Source organism: Aotus nancymaae, unplaced genomic scaffold (assembly GCF_030222135.1).
Source record: "Aotus nancymaae isolate 86718 unplaced genomic scaffold, 86718_ANA_hifiasm-v0.15.2.pri h1tg000029l, whole genome shotgun sequence".
Lineage (NCBI taxonomy): Eukaryota > Metazoa > Chordata > Mammalia > Primates > Aotidae > Aotus > Aotus nancymaae.
The window spans coordinates 71,512,384-71,538,882 of NW_026988442.1; the positions used below are offsets into that span (position 1 = coordinate 71,512,384).

The 26,499-nt window shown below is 34.3% G+C and overlaps 1 protein-coding gene across 1 annotated transcript in view; it reads left to right on the forward strand.

Annotated features, from left to right (window-relative positions):
* Positions 1–26,499, forward strand: part of LRP1B (LDL receptor related protein 1B) — a 1,560,879-nt gene that overhangs the window by 1,338,808 nt on the left and 195,572 nt on the right. The window contains exons 61-64 of the mRNA XM_064382912.1: positions 644–843; positions 15,999–16,187; positions 17,048–17,196; positions 23,036–23,129. Of these exons, the coding sequence (XP_064238982.1) occupies positions 644–843; positions 15,999–16,187; positions 17,048–17,196; positions 23,036–23,129 (632 nt within the window). The remainder of the gene's footprint in view (positions 1–643; positions 844–15,998; positions 16,188–17,047; positions 17,197–23,035; positions 23,130–26,499) is intronic.

Below are 26,499 nucleotides of genomic sequence, written 5' to 3' on the forward strand. Positions count from 1 at the left end.
TCACTGCTGTTCAGTAGAACTTTCTGTGATAATGAAAGTACTCTCTATTTATGCTGTTAGAGATCATGGCCACTAGACATACACATAGTTATTGAGTGCTTGAAATGTGACTTGTGTGACAGAGGAGCAATCCAGTTCATTTAATTTTATTTTAATTAGTTTAAACTTAAACAGTCATAATTAGTAGTTACCAAATTTAACAATGTATATCAAGGAAATAGAATGTGCACTTCTATAATTTCTTTTGAATTTTTCATAGACAACACACCGAGAGAAAAAACATATATAGTGATAACTGTATTCCTTCAACATTGATAGGTACCTTTTGATAGTGTCCATATATTAGTTTTGAATGTCTATAATTAACACTTATGACATTATTATATTATATTATTGTTATATACATGAGTTTGTGTACTAAAATAAGCATATGTTTAAAGTTACATGAATATTTCAAATCATACTAGTTGTTTAATAAAACATCATGAAAAATTTTGCATCAAAGAATGCTTCTTAAAGCTGCAATTCAGAGAAGTGGCAAGAATTAATGTGGGAACAGTTGAGCAAAAAAGCAATATATTGTGTGATGTTTTGCTTCCAGAGAATCTGTAAACAAAATGATTATTGATTTTTTTTTTCCTAGGTATTTGTATTGGATTGACTGTTGTGAGTACCCTCATATTGGCCGTGTTGGAATGGATGGAACCAATCAGAGTGTTGTCATAGAAACCAAGATTTCTAGACCTATGGCACTAACAATAGATTATGTTAACCATAGACTCTACTGGGCCGATGAAAATCATATTGAATTTAGCAACATGGATGGCTCTCATAGACACAAAGGTTGGTCTAGTAGCATAAATATTTTAGTATTTTACCAGGTCATAAAATATTCATTTAAAAATATATATTTATATTATATGCTTTCTCTCATCAAACACATTTAATTTAAGGTTACATTATTATACTCCTTTATGAAAATATTGGTAAATTAGAACTAGATGTATTTATTAAAAAATTATATGTTATGCACAAAATATTTTTACACTATCAATGTTTTCTTTAATTGTATTTTTCTAAATAGATTTTCTAGTAAGTGGGCAGTAGTTTTATACATTAATAGTCACATGTATCCCAGTTGAATTGAACCAGAAGATTATTTGCTTGTAAATATGAAGCTATTATTGCAATCTGCTAGAATTTCAATTTTCTTAAAACACTGAGTAAAAGTATAGTTCTATAAGCTACCAGTTAAGCTATATACATGATTAAAGTTATTACTACCTAATCACAGCAGCAACAAAAGTTAACATACAAAATACTAACAGACAAGGATATAACAGAGGAGATGTCAAGTATAGATAAACATGACATGGATAAAGCAGAAGCTGCAAATGACTCAAATTAACCATCAATGTGTTGTAGGTAACAGGTAGCTTTTTAAGAATTAGATTTTTTTCTGAATAAGAAGTAAATGTTTAATGATTTTCACTAACCTAATGTCACCTTTGCTATCAGGGGTTTTCATTTCCAAACATCATTTAAAGTTTTCAAAGAGAGGTCCCAAATAAAGTCTACATGTTAATATGGTTTAGCTTATCAGATTGCTTCCTTCTCTGGCATTAAGCTTAAGAAAAAAAACCCTGGAGGAGGGAAGGACCAGAAATGGTAAGGAAGAGTGGATTATTGTTAATCAACAAGTAAGAGGTAGCCAACTTCTGATGGCTAAATATCATTTCCAAACTTATGCCCCATTGCTATACTTTTTTTTCCCCAAATTTGTCAATAAGACTGTGTTAAACATAAAGGTAAGTTTAATTTCTGAAATGAAACCTTCACAAATTACCTGTGTAAAAATGTGTTCCAATGTGGCATGAAGCAATGAGTTTAAAAGGAAAAGAGAAAGAAAGTAAAAGGCACCAAAGTTCCACCACTTAATAATTTTACCTATGTCCCTGTCAGTTGATGTTTAAACAAATACATCTTTACATCCTTCTAACTAGTAAAGTTGATAGGAAGTTTTTAGAGGCGCTTTCATAATGGTAAGAACATTGCAGTACAAAGAGTGTAGTTGGATGAGTCACTTACTTAGGTGTTGATGTTCTAATTATGGAAATTAGAAAACTCATCAGGTTGCAATTTAAGTGAAAATTATTTGAAGAACACTTTAGGATTTTAATTACAGCAAAAGGAATGTTGACAGATCAAAACCACACTTACCATTAAGAAGTTATATCTTCCCCCAAATAATCAATAATGAAATGTCCTGCCTCATTCTTGGGTTGCATTGCTGAAAGTTTTATTGTGACAATTAATATTTTTCCTATGTAAACATAAACCTGTTCATTTTTAGCCTCCATATGAAGTGCTAGGTGATTGTATATGTATTACTTTGCTCTACAATGTCATTGTAAAACAAAATTTATATATATTTTGATTAGGTATGTGACTATTTGAAAACACTGCAGCATTAAATATTTACCTTTCATTTGTATCTTTGAAGTTTGAATAATTAAAATTATTTTTAAAATATTGGATCGATTAGAAACTATTGACTTCATCTCCTACTTATTATTGAAAACTTATGTCATTTATGTAGTGACTAATGTTTGATAATCTTAATACAAAATTAAGTGCGTGTTAAAATGTCAGTTATAGCACTGGTGGTGACTTTGGACAGAGGGACATGTATAATAGGTAGAAATGGTATTAAATTTATTAAGTAGTAAAATATTTGTCTGAAAGATAGTCTCTTATGATGTTATTAAAAATTTTAAACTTGATTTTGAAAATGCATCAAGACTCAAATGGGAAGAAAAGTAGAGTTGCAGCCTTCAGAATATTTTCTCCTGAAGAGTTTCTCAGACAGCCTAATGAAAAATTCATTAAGTGCCTTATCAGGCATCTGCCAATATCTGAGCCCAGGCCAATAATTACCTGGTAGTTACTAATGAGGTACTAATTGGAGCAGGCCTGAATTATGCCAACTCTACCACCAGTGAAAGAAAGAGCCATTAATTTGCCATGTTTGTAAAGAGGAATTGAATTATTCTATTTGCATTTGCCCCATAAAGACAAATAATGCTATGGTTTCCTAGTTGTTTATTTGTAGGTGGAAAATGAGACGTTTACATCAATAACTTTTGTGTTACTTCATCACTAGCCACTTTTTTAAAAACCAGACCAATGTTATTTTTCTCATTTATTTTATTTCTTAACACTAAAACCTAACTAGAAAGATGAGACATGCCAGTCATGACAAAGTAATTTGATAATATAAAAAATGTATGAGGTATTTCAGAACAACAGCCCTTTTCCATAAACCAAATTTTAGAAAAGGTAGTCCTTGGACTTTGTGGTTTAAAAGTTGGTATTTTTTCCCCCACAAAGATATTCCAGTTTGTACCACGGAGTAACTTCATAAATGAAGCATTATTTTATTAGTATTTGTCTAGTCCAAGAATATATGATGTTTCTAAAAATTCTGTGACTTAAACAAAAGTTCAGATTGTCATCTCTAAGATACATGTGCCCTACAATTTGCTTGAGAACTTCTATTTCTCTTCCTTTGCTCCCTCTCCCTGATCTACCCAAATTCACCCTCCTTCCAAATCCACAGACCACATTGAAAACTTGAACAAAAAAATCCCAAAATATATCAGTCAATTTACCAGCTTAGGAAAATTTGGATGCATTCCTAGTCACATGAACCTCTCCCTAGTCTTTATCTTTCCATATCAGTCTACTGTTTTTTGCTATAATAACATAATATATGATATAATGTTAATAATATTACAATACAGTAAAAGACATGCTACTAAGTCAGTGTATTTTAAGTTACATCTTCACTAGTTTCTTTTATTAATTGCTCTGATTTCTTTCTTTTAACAATACCCATTCATTCATTCATTCATTCATTTAATATTTACTGACCTTTCTGTGCCATGCACTATGCTAGGCCCTGGTGGTGTAAAGATGAATAAGTCTCTGCCTTCAGAGAATAATTCAATGGGCAAAATAAATAGTCAGGTAAAAACATAGATTGGGGTAAGAAGTATGTGCAAAATATTCCAAAAATGCAGGCAGGAGTAATGAAGACTGCTAAAGTGGGAAGTTCTTTGAGCAGTTTGAAAGATTTAGTAAAAGCTCCCCATATAGGGAAAATGTAAGAAGGATTCTTCACACAGAGGGAACAGCATGTGCAAAGATGTAATACAGTCTTGAAACAGCATGGGGTTTACTCAATTTGGCTATGACTGGAAGTCATATAAGAAGGAGATAATGACACTAGATGAACAAGGGCAAATTGGGGCCAGATTGTCACAAGCCTTGCATGCTAAGTAATTTGGAATTTATCCTTAGGTCACAGGGAGCTATTGATGGTGTTTAGTTGATGGAATGCTGTTATTAGATTTGACAACAGCATGTAAAATGAAAGACCCTGGAAGGGCAACCAATTTAGAGACTGTTAAAATATTTTAGGAGAAAATGTTTGAAGTTATTATAGCTGTGGGAATGGAGACACAGTGTTAGATTCAATAGTTATGTAGCAGATAAAATTGGAGATATTTGTAAGCTTAAAAAATAGCAAAAATACTGGTAGTGGCATTATAAATATTAAGTAAATGATTTATATTGTTATTAAATTAGCTAGGGGAAAAGAATTCCAATATTTGGTGACTTATTAGTGTTGTATATGTTTGTACATTTTTTAAAAGAATTAATGGTGCCAAACTAAGCCTAACTTAGACATTCAGAATCTCTGTTATGATGCTCTACTTTGGTGAGGCATGCATTAATTTTAACATCAAAAGTGCTATTCTAAATGTGATTAAACATTCTATATTATGTCTTTTCCTAAAAGACATTTTAGAATACCTGATAATTTAACTAGAATAAGGATTGCAAGTGACACTCTTTCCTCCTACTCTCTTTTGAGACAGAGAATAGGTCCAGTGAGAAACTTGGCAATTTGAGGATGTTCTCCGGGTAGAAATATTCAGTTTTTAAATACATTGTTAGACTGATCCTAGTATATAAATAAAAATATTATTCTTGTAGGTCCATATATTTGGGATTGATTCCTTAACATTCCCAAACTGCTCACGCCTGTAATCCCAGCACTTTGGGAGGCCAAGGCGGGTGGATCACGAGGTCAACAGATCGAGACCATCCTGGTCAACATGGTGAAACCTCGTCTCTACTAAAAATACAAAAAATTAGCTGGGCATGGTGGTACGTGCCTGTAATCCCAGCTACTCAGGAGGCTGAGGCAGGAGAATTGCCTGAACCCAAGAGGTGGAGGTTGCGGTGAGCCGAGATCGCGCCATTGCACTCCAGCCTGGGTAACAAGAGCGAAACTCCCATCTCAAAAAAAAAAAAAAAAAAATTCCCAAACTATAATCCTTCTAGGATAACTTTAGATTTTGATTTTAGGTAAGAAGTAATACACCTTTGCTAGAGTACTGATCTTTAAGTGAAAGGATCTCAAACTGGAAAATGTAAACCTTTAAGATCTTAAAAGAATTATTGTAGCCTCAAGGATCTGGGTCTGGTTGGGATGGGATCTACTGCTAACTAGCTTATTCACCCTGAACAGTGTAGTTAAATTCCCTGGGCTTCAGTTGCCTCATTTGTAGAAACAAGGGTGTTGAAAACCGTGACATGAAAGGGAAGTCCAGAACTAAAATTTCAAGCTTCCAGCTATATGGATCAATTAACACTTTCAGAATCTTTGCCACTTCTCCATGTTTTAATCTCAAATGTGTCTTCCTTAATTTAAGATTAAGAGAGGGAATTTGAAAATCTATAATAATCAATTGCTTTCTCATTCAACTTTGATGAAAATATCAAATTGCCAAAACAATCCCCATCCAGAGTCTTATCATAAAGGTTATTAACATGTTTTAAAGTTGAACACTTGTGAACTAATCACATTAATGATGGAGGAGAAACCTAGACTCTTGAGGATTACCTTGTACTATATGTTTTACACATACTATTTATTTTGACATTCAACAGACATTTTCTTAGCCTGCTAATGGGATTCCAAGAACTGGGGTCATCCTCTTATGAATCAATTTTTTATTAGAAGCCTACTGATTTCAAGGGACTGTGCTTAATGCAATATGTGCTCTTGTAATTTATTCTACCAACCTATATATGTAATAAGTGCTATTAAAGCCAATTACCAGCAAAAAATATGTTCAAAGAGATTAATCTGTCCAAAGTCACAGAGCTAACAATCAGGAGAATCAAAATTTGAACCCAGATCTACCTAATATCAGGGCCTGCTTTCTTTCCACTTTTCACATCATAGCACCTTTGTTTTTGAACAGAAATTGAAGATTGAAGCCTGCTTGTTAGAGCCTCTAATATTAATAGTTATAGCATAAGTGTACACTTACACAAATCAAGCTGTGTCCATACCTAAACTTTTTCAGATTGATTTAAATATTGGACAGATAAATTTCATAATATATGAGGAAAACACGCACAAAAAACAAAGCACTAGAATATAATTACTATAAAAGAAAGTATGTATCTCAGTAAATCCAAAATTGTTTTATATCTTTTTCAAAATAAAAAGAGCAATGGCATTGCTTAAAAATGCACAGTCTTAGTTTGTCTGGAATGCTATAACTATTGGCTGGATAATTTATAACAACATAAATTTATTGCTTACAGCTCTGGAAGCTGGGAAGTCCATGATCGATCAAGGTGTCAGTAGACTCAGTGTCTAGTAGGGACTCACTCTCTGCCCTATAGATGATCCTTGTTGCTGTATCCTCACATGGAAGAAGGGGCCAGGGAGCTCCTTTGAGTTTCTTTTACAAGAACACCATTCCAATTGACCAGGATAGAGTCCTTATGGCTTAATCATTTCCCAAAGCCCCACCTCCTAGTACTATCACACTGGATATTGGGTTCCAATATATGAATTTTGGAGGGATGCCAACATTCGAATCATAGCATTATGTCCCTGGGCCCCCAGAATTCACATCCTTCTCATGTGCAAAGTACATTTTTTTTTGTTTTAATAGCCCCCAAATTCTTAATTTGTTCTAGCACCAATTCAAGTCTGGAGTCTTATCTATATCTTATCTAAATCAAAAATGAGTAAAACTTAAGATATGATTTATTGTTCTCCTGCTGTGAACCTGTAAAACTAAACATGTTATCTGCTTCCAAAATACAGTGGTGCACTAGGCATAGGATAAATACTTCCATTCCAAAAGGGAGAAAGAAGAAAGAGGTGATAGAACCTGACCAACCACCAAAATCAACAAGGAAAACATTAAATCTTAAGATTCCAGGATATCTTTTTTTTTTAACCTCTAAATCCTGCACTCAGAACACACTGGTTTGGGGGTTGTGTCCCCAAAGCTCTGGCTTTGAACCCAAAGGAGACTTAAGAGCAAATCTGGTGAGAGCTCAGAAGAAGAGGAAAGCTGTAGAGAAAGCCTTAATATTCTTGAATAAAATCCTCTAAATTCTGCCTTCTGGAAACACTGGTGTGGATTTGGGCCCTAAAAGTTCAATGGGTCCTGCCTCCATAATTTTGCTGGGTGTAACCCATTCTCCACCTCTCATGGGTTGGAATCTTATGCCTGTCGATCTCCCAGGCTGAAGTTGCAAGCTGGTAGCTCTAGCAGTCTGGGGTATCTGGGTGAATCCACCTACACAGCTCTGCTTGGCATTGCCCTATAAGGGACACTGCAGTGGCCCAACCAAATGGCTCCATTATGCATTACCCTAATAATAGAAGCTCTCTACTGTGGCCCCACCCCTATGGCAGTTCTCTATCTCAACCCCAAGGCTCTTTGTGGCATTTTTTGAAATTTAGATCAAGGCAACCAGGCCCTTGCTGCATGTGCACTCTGCACCCTGGTGGAAATTGCAGTATGTGAACATCGCCAAGACTTATTATTTGACTTCCAGAGAGGCAGCCTGAGTTGCATCTTGGCATTCTTGCACCACAGCTGGGCTGGCTAAAGAGTACTGCACTGGAAGGTGGGGAGAAGAGCCTTGAAAGTGTTCTGCTCCCCGAGGCTCTGACATTCAAACCTGGGATGGATGGGGTAGGTTAAAGATCTCCAAAATGCTTTTGAGGTCATTCTTTCATTATCTCAATAAATAGCTCCTGACTTCCACCCATCTATACTAATCTCTTTATCAAATGATCTCTTGGCCACACCCTTGGTATTCTCTCTCAAATACTTGTTCATTCTTTACAAGATGGCTAGGCTGATAATTTTCCAAATCTTCTTTTTCTGCTTTCATTTTGATTATAAATCCCATCTGTAATTCTTTTCTCTCTTCTTGCTTTTTATTAGAAGCAGTAAAACAAAGCCAAGCATCTCCTTTAACACTTTACTTAGTGATTTCTTCTGGCAGGTATCATATTTTATTGCTTTAAGTTCTGCTTTCCACAAAACACTAAGATGCAAACACAATTCAACCAATTTCTGTGTCATTTTTTTTTTTTTTTTAACAAGGATAGTTAAAAAAAAAAAAATGTTCCTCATTCCCATTTGAGACCTCATCAGTACGGCCTTTATGGTATGAATTTCTCCCAACATTCTGATCACAACCATGTTGGTAATCTCTAAGAACATTAAGGGTTCCTCTATAGCTTTCCTCTTCTCAGCTCTCACCACATTTTCTCTTAATGCCCTTTTATGGCAATGTACCTCAAAACTCTTCTAGCCTCTACCCATTACCCAGTTCCCAAGCTACTTCACATCTTTAGTATTTGTTATAATGACAACCTCATTTCTCAGTACAATTCCTTTCTTAGTCTGTTCAGGTTGCTACAACAACATATCTGAAGCTAGGTCATTTAGACACAGCAGAAACGTATTACTCGTAGTTCTGGAGGCAGGGAAGTCCAAGACTAAGGCACTAGCAGAGTTGGTATCTGGTGAAGGCTGGGTCAGCGTCACAGATAGTTTCTTGAAGTATCCTCACATGGCAGAAAAGGAGGGCAGTTCCCTGGGGCCATTTATATAAGGTCACTAGTTTCACTCAGATAATCACTTCTCAAAGCCCCCACCTTTATACCTATATTTATATGGGTAAAAGTCCACACCTTTATACACACATACATATATATATATATCTTTATATAGATATATATATAAAGGTATATATAGATATATATATACCTTTATACATATATATACACACACACATATATATAAATATATATATATATATATATATATATATATATATATTTGAGATGGAGTCTCCCTCTGTCGCCCAGCCTAGAGTGGAGTGGCTCCATCTCAGCTCACTACAACCTCTGCCTCCTGGGTTCAAGCGATTCTTCTACCTCAGCTTCTCAAGTAGCTGGGATTACAAGTGCCCACCACCACACCCAGCTAATTTTTTTTTTTTTTTTTTTTTGGTAGAGATGGGGTTTCACCATGTTGGCCAGGCTGGTTTTAAACTCCTGACCTCAAATGATCCACCTGCCCTGGCCGCTCTAAGTGCTGGGATTACAGGCATGAGTCACTGAGCCTGGCCTGGTATTATTATGTAAGATATTATGGGCCAAGATAAGAATTTTGGGGAGACACCAACATTAAGACCATAGCACCAAGATTTAGTGGGATTATTTGCATGTTAGAATTTTCTATGTTAAAGTAACTACCTTCCTTGCATATAAGAAAATATTTAAATATTATAAATTACACATCTCTTTCATTGATTTTAAAATCAATAAAATCTTTTGCATTGCAAAAATTACAGCCTTCTCAGAATGGATTGTCTATTAAACATAAGTTAAAAATATCTCCTGAGAAAAATTTTAGAAATAACATTGCATATATACCTTAGCTTAGAGATTTTGTTTTAATGAAAATTAAATATTTGAAAATTCTTTTTTGACTGCTTATATCAAAGTGAATAAATTCAGATTCAGTTCTTTTCAGTTTTGGTTGCTTATGCCATTGAACTTCAGATCTTAGGCAGGTCGGTAGTATTTTGGAAAAGAAAAGGCTGAAAATACTGTGTGAATAGTAATAACAAGAGTGAACTAAGAAAAAGTTATGTTTGATCTTGGGTTTTTAAGTTTATTTGTTCCAATAAATTGTTTTATTCAGAATACTCTTCTGTGTATTAAAAAATGATTCAACCTTGTGTTAAATCAGTTGGTTATGCACATATTTTACCCAGCATACTGGAAAAAATTATACTCTAACTGCTAATTTTCTCTGAAGAGTAATAGTTGGGTATGATTCTGAGCTATAGTTTACCACTGAACTCTTTTATGTTTTGTGAGCAAAATTGTCTAGAATTTCTTGCAATTATGTTCATTACAGCTCATCATTGAAAGGATAACTGTTTCTATACCCCTAGACCTGCAGAGCCTCATATTAAAGTATTGTAGTATAACTCTGTTGTTTGTTTATTGCTCTGGGAATCCAGTTTGTGTTGTGAGGGGGCAGTTTTGTGTTTGGATTTAAAAATCTAAATCATAACCCATGGAGTGTTAGTCTAATTAATTTTGGAAAAAGGAATTCAGATCTCAGCATGTTATTGGCGAAATGGCATGAAATATGTTTAAGAAGTTTATTCTGAAGACAAAAATAAAAACACTGAAAAAGACAAATAGAATATTTTGTGTTCATATATTCTGAAACTCAATAGCTCTTACATTTGGATTTTTAGAAAATTTAGATATTCACCATAGCCCATCAAAGAAAAAGAGAAAAAAATTGTAAGAATACTTCCCCATTCCCCACCTTCACTATTTTATAATATTCCAAAGTGTCTTTTTCTTGGTAAGATGTTGCATTTTAGTACTTTTGAAAAAACAATTTCTATCATTCACAGTTCATTACAAACAGTAGACTTCACAGGCTATTTTATGCCAACGGTGTTGATGTGCTGCTGTTTACAATACAATAAAAGTTAATGGAAGGGAGCAAAATACAATTCAGTTACTATAGAAATGTTTCTAAACCAGTAAAATAAATTGAAATTAACTGCCGTTTCTAAAATGTCTTAGAATTTCAGTGTCAATCATGTCTTTCAGTTTTGTCCCTTGAATATATTACATTAATTTGCATATATGTTTAGGGGTTTTTTGCAAATGTCATGTGTTCCACGTGCTTTTAAAAATTGGGACATTTTAAGTATTACCTCTTTTGAGTTTTCAGTCATTTTCAACAACCTCATCTATTCCAAATACAAGGTAGTGGAGTATGCAACAAGAATATATAGATTGAGGATCAGTAGGTTTACTTCAGGTCCAGTTACTTCCTAATTTAGGCATGTTGCTTTACCAGACTGTTGTGCAGCGTTCTTATTCATAGAATAGGGCTTCTATTTATTCAGTGATTTTCTAAATTTCTTAACAGGAATTTGGCTGAGGTTGAAACTAGGACAGAGGTGGACTGGTCTATCAATTCTCTCATTTACTCTTACTTTTTGCTGGAACTACCCAGAACACTGATATAGTTTGGGTATTTGTTCCTGCCCAAATCTCTTGATGAATTATAATCTCCAATGCTGGCATTGGGGCCTGTTGGGAGGTAGTAGGTCATGGCGGCAGATCCCTTATGGCTTGTGCTGTCTTCATGATAGTGGTCATTTAAAGGTGTGCAGCACCTCTGTACCTGCTTCTTGCTCCTGTTTTGCCATGTGATGGGTCTGGTCCTCATTCTTCCTCTGTCATGATTATCAGCTTCTTGAGGCTTCCCTAGAGGCCTAAAAAATGATGCCAGCACTATGCTTCTTGTAAAGCCTGAAGAACCATGAGCCAATTAAGCCTTTTTATAAATTACCCAGTCTCAGGTATTTATAGAAATGCATGAATGGTCTAAAACAAACTCATGAAAATGCTTGGCCGGGTGTGGTGGCTCACGTCTGTAATCCCAGCATTTTGGGAGAGGGAGGCAGGTTAATCACCTAAGGTTGGGGGTTTGAGACCAGCCTGACCAACATGGAGAAATCCTGTCTCTACTAAAAATACAAAATTAGCTGGGCATGGTGGTGCATGCCTGTAATCCCAGCTACACAGGAGACTGAGACAGGAGAATGGCTTGAACCAGGGAGGTGGAGAGATCACACCGTTGTACTCCAGCCTGGGCAACAAGAGTGAAACTCTGTCTAAAAAAAAAAAAAAAAAAAAGATAAGAAAGAAAAGAAAAAGAAAATGCTTGTAATATATTACACTCTTCTACATTTTTATGTTAGAAATATATTTATAATCACAGGAATATAAGAAGACCAGGTACTAAACTCACGTAATTGATATCTGCCCCAGAGGCAAATGCTTTTCAAAGACTTCAGTTTTTATTAGGACTCTCTGACAAAGAAATTCCTTATGTATATGTGTGTTGAATATAATAACTCTTATATTAAGTACTTATAGTCAGGCTCAGACTGAAGATCACATTTCTATGTACTGTGAAGTCTTTATCGCCAACAGAAGGGCTCAGAAAGTTTCAAAGCAACAGGAATATACTTTACCAAGTGTGTAAAGCAATGTTGCTTTGTTTACTTCTCAGATTAGAGAGAATTGTCATCATCCTACAAATATATTTTGAGTCAGTCTTGTTTTCAAAACAAGTGTACTACAGTTTACACAGTCTACTTCATAAAATTTCATATTCATTAACAGAAATACTCCTTAGATGGTAAATATTGAAATGACTATATTTGACTTTCTATTATAAATAATTTGAAAACAGGTAAGATAAAGGAAGGAATTAAATGGTAGTAAATCTGATATTCCTAACCTATATAGAAAGTACATATTATTTGAAATGAGAATGTAGACAATATGAAGCAAGAAATACTAGAAAAGAATTGGCCATGGATGTCTTCAGCCTCTTAATAATGGCTTAAATTTGAAAACTCTAAATACAGTATTAATTTCTATGCTTTGATGTAAGATATTGCACTCATTTAAGTGTTCCAGTATAAACTACTAAACTAATGAGGGACACAAGTTTATTTTGGACAATAGATCGATATCAGTATTCAAAGGTTAGTGTGTAATAGACATGCTAACAGTATCAGCTCTGATCTGCCTGCACTATGACATATACTAAAAGGAAAAACTACTTTTCATCCCAACAAGGTCTCATTGAAGGACTGTGATATTTAATATTGGAAAAATAAACTTTCAATATTCTATCATAATAGTTGGAAATGTTGGCCATCCCTGATGTTCCTGTCATTTCTTAATGTTTTTGTATGTTTTGAAAAATTGATTTTGCACCTTATTTTCTGAAATTTTGTGATACTGTTTGTTACTATCAAATAGGATTGCATTAAAGAGTAAGCAGGCAAAATGTTCACAGAGAAAAAAATGGAGGCTGGAAAATCCAAGAGCATGGCACTGGCATCGGGTGAGTGTCATCCCATGGTGGATGACACTCACCATTGTCACACCAGTGCTCTCAGGGCATCACATGGCCAGAGAGCACACTGGAGAGAGCTGAGATTCAAATACCAGTACTTTTATTTACTAGTTTTTTCTACTTCTCTTTTGCCAAGTTACTTAAATTTTCCACATCTTACTTTTCTCATCCACAAAATGTACTTTACTTGTTTTAGTCCATTCTTACACTGCCACAAAGAACTGAGACTGGGTAATTTATGAAGAAAAAAAGGTTTAATTGACCCACAGTTCCGTAGGCTGTACAGGAGGCATGGCTGGGGAAGCCTGAGAAAACTGACAATCATGGCAGAAGGGCAAGAAGGAAGCAAGCATGTCTTCACATGGCAGCAGGAAAGAGAGAGTATAGGGGGAAGTGCTACACACTTTTAAACAACCAGATCTCGTGAGAAGTCACTAGCAGGAGAATAGCAAGGAAGAAATCTGCCCCCATAATCCAATCACCTCCGACCAGGTTCCCCGCCCCCTCAAACACTGGGGATTACAATTCGACATGAGATTTAGGTGGAAACACAGAGACAGTTCATATCACTACTACTGTATAATAGAGTTTTTGAGAGTATTAAATAAAATCAAATAAAACATATAAATTGCCTCTCCCACTGGCCTAGTTCTAGTGTACCCAAGTGCTTAATAAATATCACCTATACTTACTGCTGAATAATTTTAAAAACTGCTACTCTTGAAGTGCCAATTGGCAGATTGTTACAATAACTTTATTTTTCTTACAAAAGTAAATTGAATCTCTTGTGGGTTGAGAACATGAAAAATGATGATTAACTTTTTGAGCCCATATTTAATGATATACCTATTAACTTTACATCTAAGGAGATTCACATTAAATGTTTCTGAGGATTTCATCATTTTCCATAAATTTTTATTTTATTCTAAAAACCTTGAAACCTGCATATAAGGTGAAAGGCTCTTATAATAATCACCCATCACCAACATTTAGTGAATTACTAACATTTTGTCACATTTATTTTATCTTTTTGATATGAAATAATACAGTCAAAGAAAAATGATGAGAATAGTTTGTATAAATAGCTCACACATAATTCGTTATGGTAAAATGTCCTTCTTTTCATTCTATCTAATTTCACTTATCATTTTAGTAATGGTATCCATGTCTGCAAGAGTACATAGATAATTAAGTTGTATGCACATCTAAATTTTTACATCAAAATTCAAAACAGCCAAAGTGTACAAATCTGGATTTTAAAAAATGTTTACATCCTTCATATGCATAGTATCTGTTCTGAGATGAATTTCTAGCTAGATTTCATATTATCAATAGTACTCAATGACTTAATAGATGATTTCTTTGGGAGTTTCTAATTTTATTTCTATGTCTCTAAGTTTTAGTGAATTATCTGTTAACATTTGGCCTATCAGATTACAAAGAGCAAATTAAAAGATTTAAAATATCTACTTTAGTTGATAATATAAATTTACCCTAGCATTTAAAAAATAAGGCTATAAAGCTCCCTTTGAAGAGTAAATTGTATTTGAAATTTTGTTAGTATTTTAGTGACTACTGAATGAGGGAATATGCCAAACATTAATTTTCAGTCATTAAAATCTAATTAAGAAAAAAGTAATATTACTGAAAATATAGTACCTTTTGTCATTAATGAATGTCTTCTCAGAATTTTTAAAGGTATATCTGAAAATTAATTCAGAGAAATAGAATATTTATATAAACTAGGGAATTTTCGTCTTTTTCATTTATTATCTTGAGGAAGTAGAAGCACAAAGAAAACTCTATCACTGTTTAAAATTATTTAACCTCAAACCACTGAACAGATTTACCATATCCTATTTGCTGGATAGGACCCTGGACTCTTGCAAATGAATAATTCACATTTGTGATGCTCACTCTACTGTTTGCATTTAAACATCAGAAAGAATAATTATAAAACAATTTTAATCTGCAACTAAACAGTTTTATGACAATTGAATTTGCATAATACATTATTATCTGCCACACTTACTTCCCTCTATCCCATCCCAGCTCACCTTGCAAGTAAAAACGCTCATAAAATCTCAGTGGCTGAAATGGTTTATAGTAGTTTCATAGCCACTTTATTTCCAGGTAGCAGACACAGTTCTTCCTGGATCTATAATTTAATCATTTTAAATGTGAAAAAGTGGGCATTGACCTTTAGATTTAAGTATTTAAGTTAAGAACAACAAGGATATATATATGTGTATATGTAAATATGTGTGTGTATACACACACTCACACAAATATATATATATATATATATATAAAAATTATGAGTTTTACAATGGTGAATGGTATTTGTTTTTGGCAAAGCAGGCTTTAATGGTGAAAGGATCACATTCATTTTTTTTTTCCAATGGTTGAGCCAAGCTAAATCTGAGCAAAGCTAGTTCCTGTGCCCAATCCTGCATTCTCTTAACTGGTAATAAAGAACTTTGCTGGCCTGACAGGTTGTCACAGCAATTATTCACACGAAGTTCTGTAGCCGTTGTATCTGTCAGCCCATGTAGTAGTGAATATTTTAACTGGCAGTCTTCCAAGACTGAACATTAATCTTACCATCTCCTATTACAGTCCCTAATCAAGATATTCCAGGGGTGATTGCACTAACATTGTTTGAAGACTACATCTACTGGACTGATGGGAAAACCAAGTCACTCAGCCGTGCCCATAAAACATCGGGAGCAGACAGACTCTCACTGATTAACTCATGGCATGCCATCACAGATATCCAGGTGTATCATTCTTATAGACAACCTGATGGTAATTATTCCTTTCATTATTTCCATAAATGCATTAACATCTTTCAGTAACATTCCATTTTTGATTCTTTCAAGGTTAAATGTAATTTTATTTTTGACGAAGATTACCAGATTTGATGATTTAGCATCACTTTATAGAAGAATTCAGTCAATATCAAGTACTGCTATTGAGGCATATGATTAGAAGCTCAATAATAGGACAAAGTATTATGGATTTGTTCAAATCGTATTAAACTAAAATGACAATAATGCATTTGGTCAGAGAAGTGAAGACTGTATTCTTGAAATGATTTATTTACAAAATAGAGGATCCTTAGTTTCTGGAATGCTGAGTAGGAGGAATTATGTTTAAGTAGCTCTAGCATTTTAAAATTGACAACTCTATCAAGTTTCCTTCAGCATATGTTTAATTGGAATTTCATCTGGCCTTGTGACATAAAGGTTTGATTATTTTCCTTAAAAAACCTATCTGGCCTATAAAGCAGAGTCATTATACAAGTAGTTGTAGATCATTTTTTCATTGTTTTATTTTATGTTTGTATTTCTGAACATATGTTTGTCTTCATCCAAAATGCTTCTAGTATTTATTTATTTTTCTGATAGACAGTTTTTTTTCCTACTAAAATCCTTGTTTTATAGAAGTGTACCTTTAAAATTATTGAATGGTAAAGTTAGTGTCATTGGACAGTGAGTAGCATTTGTGACGAAGTAAAATTATATTTATAGTCTTGATGAGTTCTTCATTACAAAGATTTATTCCAATACAAGTTATGAAGCTTAAATGTCCTATCTCTAATCCCATATTATATTATTAGTCTTGATTGTTCTGTTTTGTTGTTGTTGTTTCTTTCTTTTCCGTAGTCTTTAAACATCTCTGCATGATAAATAATGGTGGTTGCAGTCACTTGTGCCTTTTAGCCCCCGGAAAAACGCACACTTGTGCATGTCCCACCAACTTCTATCTGGCAGCTGATAACAGGACTTGCTTATCCAACTGCACAGCCAGCCAGGTGAGTGGAGGTCTGGGAATCTAACTATAGGATGTATGTTGAAACATCAGTTCTTTTTTTTAGCGTAACATTGAATGATTATTTCATACATTGTAGAGATGGTCACAGAATACAGGAAAAGCAATATAGCACCTCATTAAAATGGGACCTTAGACATTAGGAAGAATAAATGGAGGCCCAAGAGGAAAAAACAAAAATAAAAAGGTAGAGAAAAGAAAAAATTCTTTCACAGAATAATGTCTCAAATCCGAAGTGGGCATAACAGCAGCAGCAGAGGAGGTTTTATATAGTTAATAAGGCAGGGTAATTTAGGAATCAGGTAGGTAAAGGTAGGTGGAGTTTGAACAGAGCAGGAAATTTCTCAAGATAATCTCTACGTCACTGTCCCTACTCTCTCCATTTCTTAGAGTCAGTGATCTAGAAAAGATAAATAGCAAGTATGTCTCTAGACTTTGGTTTTATGAAAATAAATCATATGATCAAAATAACTTTCCTCTGAAACCTTTATTTCTTTAAAATTTAATTATTTTCAGTTGAAGATATCTCAGGAGCTAAGTTTTCTACTGTATGGTAGTTACATGGACTTGATTTTATTACTTTCAAATTTTGGACGATAGTCGTATGACATTATAAAACTCTACTTTGTAACCTGTGAGCCACTATCTTGTTGGATTTAAGAAAAAACTGTCAAATAAACTATATTTTGTGTGTAAAATGACTAAATTTGTTTTTATAATTCTGTGTTTGAATTGGCTGTTTTTCCAGTTACTAGCAATGACTTCATTGCAAGAGACTGAATTTCTCAGATCATTTTTATCTTCAAAATGGAGAATCTAAATTTAGCTCAGTTTGCCTTTCAAATTAAACTTAAGAGCATCATACATTAGAGAACTGCATAAATGACAGCAATTAAAGCTTTTCCAGGGAGTCAGAATGTATAGAGGTTAAGGGCATAGACTGAAGCCAGACTCGGTGATCATAACCCTGACTTGGCTTTAAATTGAGTAACTTAACTTGGTGGTACTTTGGTTTTCTCATCTTTTTAAATGGGATTATAATATTCCTAAACCATATAAAGATTAAATGGGATAAGTTCTTGGTATATAGTAGGTGTTGTTATTATTTCTCTTGCCCTATATGGCAGCTGGAATTTACCTTAAAAATGTTATGTGTATAATTAGTGTGAGCTGCCATCAAGAGGTTCTGACAGCTCGTTGAAAGCACAAGCCATAAACTCTGCTTTTATTAGATAATGTGTTATTCTAAGTCCCTGAGTGTTTGTGTAAAAAATATATTATTTTTAAATTGCTGGAAAATTAAGTCACTATGAAAGATAAAATTAGCAATTGAATTATTCCTAGTAGTAAAATTAAAGAGAGAAATCACATTTTTAAATATTTTAAAATAGAATGATTAATACTATTGGTGCTGTTTGGTCAAATTTTCAGGTAACCTCCATCCAGGTTATTCTAAAATAATCTTCGGTCCCTTGCTTTGGAATGATCATACGTATATCAGTCTGTTGAGGTCTAACACTGAGGCTGTCACTGGCTTAGTAGAGATGATGCCTGTCTAAGCCACTGCAGTGCCTATGACTCAAGAACCAAATAAAAATAGAGTAAAATCACAGTATTCTTTGAAGTACAGATGCACATCTCAAATAGTAAGACATAGAGAGCATAACATCAGCCTCACTGCAGGCATCTGAGAGATAACACTTTTTAAAATATTATATATGAAAATCTATAACTATTTATCCAATGCCAACCAATTAGTCAAATGAAAACCTAACTCACCCTGAAAGTATTATTTGTACAATACAATTATTTCTCGATTTGGTATCTATGATGACAACACTAAAATATTTATAATTTTTAAATACCCCCAATAGTCTATCATGAATTTTTAAAAACTTAACAATAGCAAGACAGAGCAAACAAACCCAAATGTGGAGAATACTTTTCAACCATAACTCTGAGAACAACAACAAAAAAAGATATCACTCCATTAGATTCATCTTCAAGGAATAAAGTTAATTGACCAGTCCCAGTAGCACACCTGTAATCCCAGCACTTTGGGAGGCGGAGGCAGGTGGATCACTTGAGGTTAGGAGTTGGAGACCAGCCTAGCCAACATAGCTAAACCCCGTCTCTACTAAAAAATATTAAAAATTAGCCAGGCATGGTAGTACACACCTGTAATCCCAGCTACTCGGAAGGATGAAGCATGAGAATTGCTTGAACCCAGGAGGCAGAGGCTGCAGTGAGTCAAGATTCTGCCACTGTACTCCAGCCTGGGCAACAGAGTGAAACTCTGTCTCAAAAATAAATAAATAAATAAATAAATAAATAAATAAATAAATACATAACATTGTAAAAAGAAAGAAAAAAGTTAATGAAGAACAAGCAATGCAAACCATTAGTGGTTATCCCTGTAAATCGTCTGGTTTATGGGGACGTTTTACCTGTGATTCTTTTCTGATCTAGTGAAAGGAAAAAAAACTATGTCTTCTATACTTCTTGGAGAAAAATCAGTTTATAGAAACTTAATTGTCAGTGAGGTAGACCTTTAAATGTAGCAAATAATCTGGGCAGTTAAGAATCATGCTACTAAGCATTCTGATGAAAATTTTACATTCTTAATTTATTCTTACTTAGGAATTTTGATTTATCATCTAAAGATTGTCAACACATGACATATTTCCAAAATAGTACTATTTTAGAAAAAAATATGCAAATCACATCAGTAAGAATTCTATTTGGTTTAAAAACATAATCTAAGAATCTAGTAAAAATTAAGATTGCATTCAATTCTTTTAACACTAATAATTTCAAATCTTTAATTAAAATTATTTTAATTAGAAAAAAAGTCAACTTAAAAATGGCTTTACTTAAGCCTTAAAATAGAGACTTTGCTTTTTTCAACTAAACTTCACCATATTGGGATTGCATTTTATCCTGATATTCATATTAGTAAACATGTATTTAGTAGTTTATTTATAGCTTTTTCTTGTGGGTGATAATTACAGTCTGAAGTTTATTTTATGATGATATTAGTCTTGGAGAACATTTTTGGTGAAGACTGTTTTATTTATATATTTAATATTAATCTTTTTGAAGTCAGTGAATTTAAGTATGAAAAAATGAAGCTTGGACATGAAATAGAAGAGATCTTCCTGTGAGAATAAAATATTGATTAACATAAAAAATAACATAAGTATGTTATACCCTGGTCTCCCTTAACTGAAAACCCTTTAATTTTATTACCAAAATCAAATGAAGAGCAATATCATTATATCATATATAATTCTAACAGTTCATGTTTATTTAAATCAGGCACATTTGGTGAATTTAAAAATATATGCATTTTAGATATTTTTCCAATCATGATTGGGAAGACTTTGAGGATACTCAGGAGACCTGAAGTTCTCCTACTAATGTGCTTTAATATATTATAAGGACTAGAAATATTTAATGTTGAGAGTAACTGCTTTCCCTCATATCCCCAGACACTCACTATCTATAAAGGTAAGTTTTCACCTCTCATATTTTATGAAAAAAACCACAACAGTCATGAATATAGGCTAGGCAAATATGAGAAAATCAGTTGAACACTCAGATCTCCCATTGGATTCATAGAGCTCTTTACCTTCTCTTATTGCCACTGAAAGAAAAATTCACACTCATATTTGTTTAAATGAGGTAAATCTGTCATGAATCTACTCTATCACATCCAGACAAATTTAACAAAAGCTAACGTAAAATAATCTCTTGTTTGAAGAAAGTAACAGTATTTTAAATGGACAAACCTTTAGGTTGCTAATCTATTTTCATTAGCAGTAACTGAACCTAGCCTATAGTTTTCTATTATAAATCTTTCTTGTATGTAACATGCTAAAACAAATGCCAGCTTGCTGTCAATTACTTACATGGAAATGACAACATAAACACTTCTAAGAGAAGTTAATAACTTTTAAAAAATTATCTAAATTAACAATTAGAAATGTTTTTAATTCCAGATGAATATTGTGATACATGCTTTTCATTGAAGTTCTACTAAAAGGAAGAGAAAAATAATTTTATATACCATGAGAAATTGACTACAATTTATATATTGCTTGTTTTAACTAATTTCAAGTGAATATTTTTAGTGGTAGCTACTTCAGAGGCATGTGCTCTCTATATGGAAAGTGAGATTTTTGTCTTTAGTTTCTTCTATCTGAATGTTACTGAGGAAAGAATTAATTTATGGTCATAGATTACTAAAACATAAATTAACTGAACTTTTTGGTCACTCTTTAGTCGGGCAATAGTGAGGTTAGTAGGAACAAAACTTTGTCTCAGCAGCTACCTTTGGGTTCAAATCACCTTCCTCATAAAAGTAATATGCAATAATAACTTCCTGAAGTTTGTCTCCAGCATCAAGTCACTTGTGTGCTAAATAGCCTGTAAGTAAATAAATATTGCCACATAACAACTCAACTACTTTCTTTAGTGTTAATCTGCCACCTGATAGTTAATTTTAAAGGGAGGAGTTAAAATTTCTATTTCTATAAATAATGGAATTACTGCCTTTCTCATGATTTTTTGTTTAGCTGTTTCAAGTGGAATGGATAACACAACAAATAAACATGTTAATAAATATTTTAGTGAATAGTGTTTTTTCGGTAATCTGGAGAACAAGTTTTACTACAGGAGTATTTTTCTGTGCATTCATTTTTTTAAGTCAGCAAAAAAATATCGAGCCTTATTTTTATCTTTTTAAAAATCTTTCAGAACTTCTCTTTGTCCTAAAAGATCATGAAACTTTATTAAGAATTCTAAAAACTGAAAAGAACTGTGTTGGCCTCAGCTGCTTTAAAGAGGTATTCTTAAAATTTTTGTGGGGCACATACTCATTATGGCTAACAGCAGTATTTTCAGTGTTCAGGAATGTTTATGGAATCACAGCATGATAGAGCTGGAAAAGTTACTCCAGATTATCTTCAGCTCCTCATTTGGTGGCTAAAAAGCACAGGCTGAGAGATGTTAATTGAATTTCCCAAGATTCTGAATAAAATGCAATTAAGTTAAATTAATTCAAATTACTTAAATTAGTTCAACTGGATATCTCTTCCTGATATTCCTAATAGTTTTTTGCCCTACTTAGTGTTTGCCAAACATTTTCTGTAAAGGCCTAGATAGTAAATATTGTAGACTTTTCAGGCCACAGGATCTCTGTAGCAAGGACTCATCTCTGCTACTGTGGTGTTCAAGTAACCCTTTAGGGCTGGTGAGGTGATTTATACCTTTAATCCCATCACTTTGGGTGGCCAAGGCGGGAGAATCACTTGAGCCCAGGAATTTGAGACCAGCCTGGGCAACATAATGAAACTTCACCTTTACAAAAATATAAAAATCAGCTGGGTGTGGTGGCATGTGCCTATAGTCCCCAGCTACTCCAGAGGCTGAGATGAGAGAATCTCTTGAGCCCAGGAGGTTGAGGCTCCAGTGAGCTGAGATTACCCCATTGCATTCCAGCCTGGGAGACAGAGGGAGACTCTATCTTAACCAACCAACCAACTCACCAACCACACAAACCAAGTATCCCTGTAGACAACATGTAAATATGAGAGCTTGTCTGTATTTGCAGGTCATCTCAAGAGGTTTTCCTGAACAATGTGCTCTCCTAGAAGATCACGTTGTGGCCTGTTGTGTATTTAGTCCCTATTGTGGAATGCACCAAGATCACCATTGTTCACATTTGCAGCAAAAAAATGTGAACTAGGCTGTGTTGCCCTAGTGAATTATAAAATATTCATGATATATGCACTGAATTATTCAACCTTTTTTTTTTTAAGTTTCGTTGCAAAACTGACAAATGTATTCCATTCTGGTGGAAATGTGACACCGTGGATGACTGTGGTGATGGATCTGATGAACCTGATGACTGCCGTGAGTACACTGGCAAATGCTGGAATTTATAATTTAGAGTTCCTTATATCCCAGACCTGGAAATTGAAGCTATACAAAAAGTATGGCTTCTGATACTTTCCCAACATTGAAATAGAAAGGTTATGTATGTCGATATTTAATAATAAAATAAAAATTGTTGCAATGCCATGGTTATCTCTCTAATAACTGTTACATTTATAATGGCACCATCAGCCATTTGTGTTAGATTTGTTTCTTTCTCAAATTTGATTACTTGTGGAGTAATGACATTATTTGATGTAGTGATCAGTAGGGTAATAAGCAGCATTAATTTGATTTAATATGTCACCAAGTTAGAAGTAAAACTGGGCAAGCTTCTAGAATGTCACTCGATGACTAAAATCTTATCTTTAAGAAATATAATCTCTCAACTTTACTGGCAGCACTGAAGTCCTGAAAATTCTTAAAAAGTCTGATTTTTTCCAATGTAAATCATTAGATTGCCATTAGGCAATTGAGTATGTTCTTAGTAATTGCTCTAAAGTGACTACAGATTATCTCCTGACATTTGACTGTGATTGGCATGGTCAGCTGCTGCTGTTTTAACAATCATTGGTATCTTTGGTTGTAATGGAACATCAGCAGACTTTTCCTTGATAGTCTTTTGTAGTTCACTCCATAGCTCACTCCAATACTTCACTGTCAGGTTGAAGATGCTCTTAGTCAATCATGATAATTCCCTTGACATCCCAGTATATGGTTGCCATGATTTGGCCTTGACAATTGAGTTCAAAATCCTTAGGCTTGCACCGTAAAAAGACAGAAAAAGCTAGCTATATTCTACTGTAGAGCTTGCCATCACCTTATTATAAAGCTTTTTCAAATTTAGGATTTCTAAATAGTTACTTAGGTAGGCTGTATTCCATCTCTCTGGTCATAGCCAAGTCTGTCACACAATTGAGGTTGTTTCACATAGTTTATGTGCTTATATTCCTTTCTAAGTTGTCATTCTCATTAGCATTTCATCAAATCTTTTTTCAAGGTTCTTAGTTTCTTTGCATTGGGTTTGAACATGTTCTTTTAGCTCACAGAAGTTTCTTATTACCCACCTTCTGAAGCCTGATTCTGTCATTTCATCACACTCATTCTCCATCCAGTCTTGTTTCCTTGCTGGTGAGGAGTTTTGATCCCTTGTAGGAGGAGAGGTGTTCTGGTTTCGGGTGTTTTCATCCTTTTTGCACTGGCTTCTTCCCATCTTTGTGGATTTATCTACCTGTCCTCTTTGTAGTTGCTGACTTTCAGATTGGGTCTCTGTGTGGACGCCCAGTTTGTTGATGATGAAGTTATTTCTGTTTCTTAGTTTTCCTTCTAACAGTCTGGCCCCTCTGCTGTAGGACTGCTGAGGTCCAATGGCAATCATTAAAAAACCTGGAGACAACAGATGCTGGAGAGGATGTGGAGAAATAGGAACACTTTTACACTGTTGGTGGGAGTGTAAATTAGTTCAACCATTGTGAAAGACAGTGTGGCGATTCCTCAAGGACCTAGAAATAGAAATTCCATTTGACCCAGCAATCCCATTACTGGGTATATATCCAAAGGATTATAAATCATTCTACTATAAGGACACATGCACACAAATGTTCATTGCAGCATAGTTTAAAATAGCAAAGACCTGGAACCAACCCAAATGCCCATCGGTGATAGACTGGACAGGGAAAATGTGGCACATATACACCATGGAATATTATGCAGTCATCAAAAACGATGAGTTCGTGTCCTTTGTAGGGACATGGATGAACCTGGAAATGATCATTCTCAGCAAACTGACACAAAAACACAAAATCAAACGCCACATGTTCTCACTCATAGGCGGGTGTTGAACAATGAGAACACATGGACACAGAGAGCATCACACACTGGAGTCTGTAGCGGGGGAAATAGAGGAGGGATAGCAGGGGGTGGGGAGTTGGGGAGAGATAGCATGGGGAGAAATGCCACATAAAGGTGAAGGGGAGGAATGCAGTAAATCACACTGCCACTTTCGTACCTATGCAACAATCTTGCATGTTCTTCACATGTACCCCAAAACCTAAAATGCAATTAAAAAATAAATAAATAAATAAATAAATAAATAAAAAGGGAAATTTGAAACCAAAAAAAAAAAAAAAGGAAAAACAAACAAACAAACAAAAAAAGAAAATGACCTTTCCTTTCTAGATTTCACTGTTCTCTGAGGAAATTTCACTATAACGACCCAAAGCTCCTGACCTCCAGTTGTAATTTTGACTGAAATTTCACACTGGACCATATTGATGTGAAAAATTAACTACATATTTAACTACTTTCAGAATATATGGTGATCACATATTACTTTGGTGTCTTTTTGAGACACAGATGTCTAAGAGACATCTGTTATCTAAGAGCTTCTCTATGATCCTTGTTTTGGTTAAATACATTTGCAAATATTTTCTTCCATTTCATAGATTGTCTCTTTACTCTGTTGATTGTTTCCTTTTCAATACAGGATATTTTTAATTTGATGTAATTACATTTGTCTGTTTTTGATTTTGTTGCCTGTGTTCCTGGAGTCATATCCACAAAGATTTTACCCAGACCAATATCATAGAAATTTCCCTTCATATTTTCTTCTAATGTTAATCTTAAATGTTTTTATTGGTGGCACTATCTCTGCAATATTTCTTTTAGTATAGCAAATAAGCTTTTATTTGTAGTTGATGGGTTAACAGCTTTGGATATCTGTAGGCATGACACTTTACTTGAGAGTTATGATGAGGTAGAAAATTATATGCAAGAGTCTCTGGAATGTTTAGGTTTCACTTTCAAGTAGATGCATCATCAATACCTGCAGATGATAAGAGCTGCTGACAATACTTATAACTTCACCTGAGAAGGCAGGAAAGCCTGATACCAGGGTTCCATACTTGCAAACTTAACATAATGTTATTTATATAAATGTAGTTAAGAGTGATGCATCAAAAAATCTCTGGTGTCACAAGTTTATAATAATCCTTCCTTCTTTCCTTTCCCTTCCCTTCCCTTTCCTTTCCTTCTTTCTTTTTTCCTTCCTTCCTTCTTTTTTCCTTCCTTCCTTCCTTCTTTCCTTCCTTCCCTCCCTCCCTCCCTCCCTCCCTCCCTCCCTCCCTTCCTTCCTTCCTTTCTCTCTCTCTCTCTCTATCTTTCTTCCTTTTGACAAAGTCTTGCTCTTGTCCCCCAGACTGGAGTGCAATAGTGTGATCTCAGCTCACTGCAACCTCCTCCTCCCAGCTTCAAGTGATTCTCTTTCCTCAGCCTCCCAAGTAGCTGGGATTACAGGCACCTGTCACCATGCCTGTCTAATTTTTGTATTTTCAGTAAAGACAATGGAGTT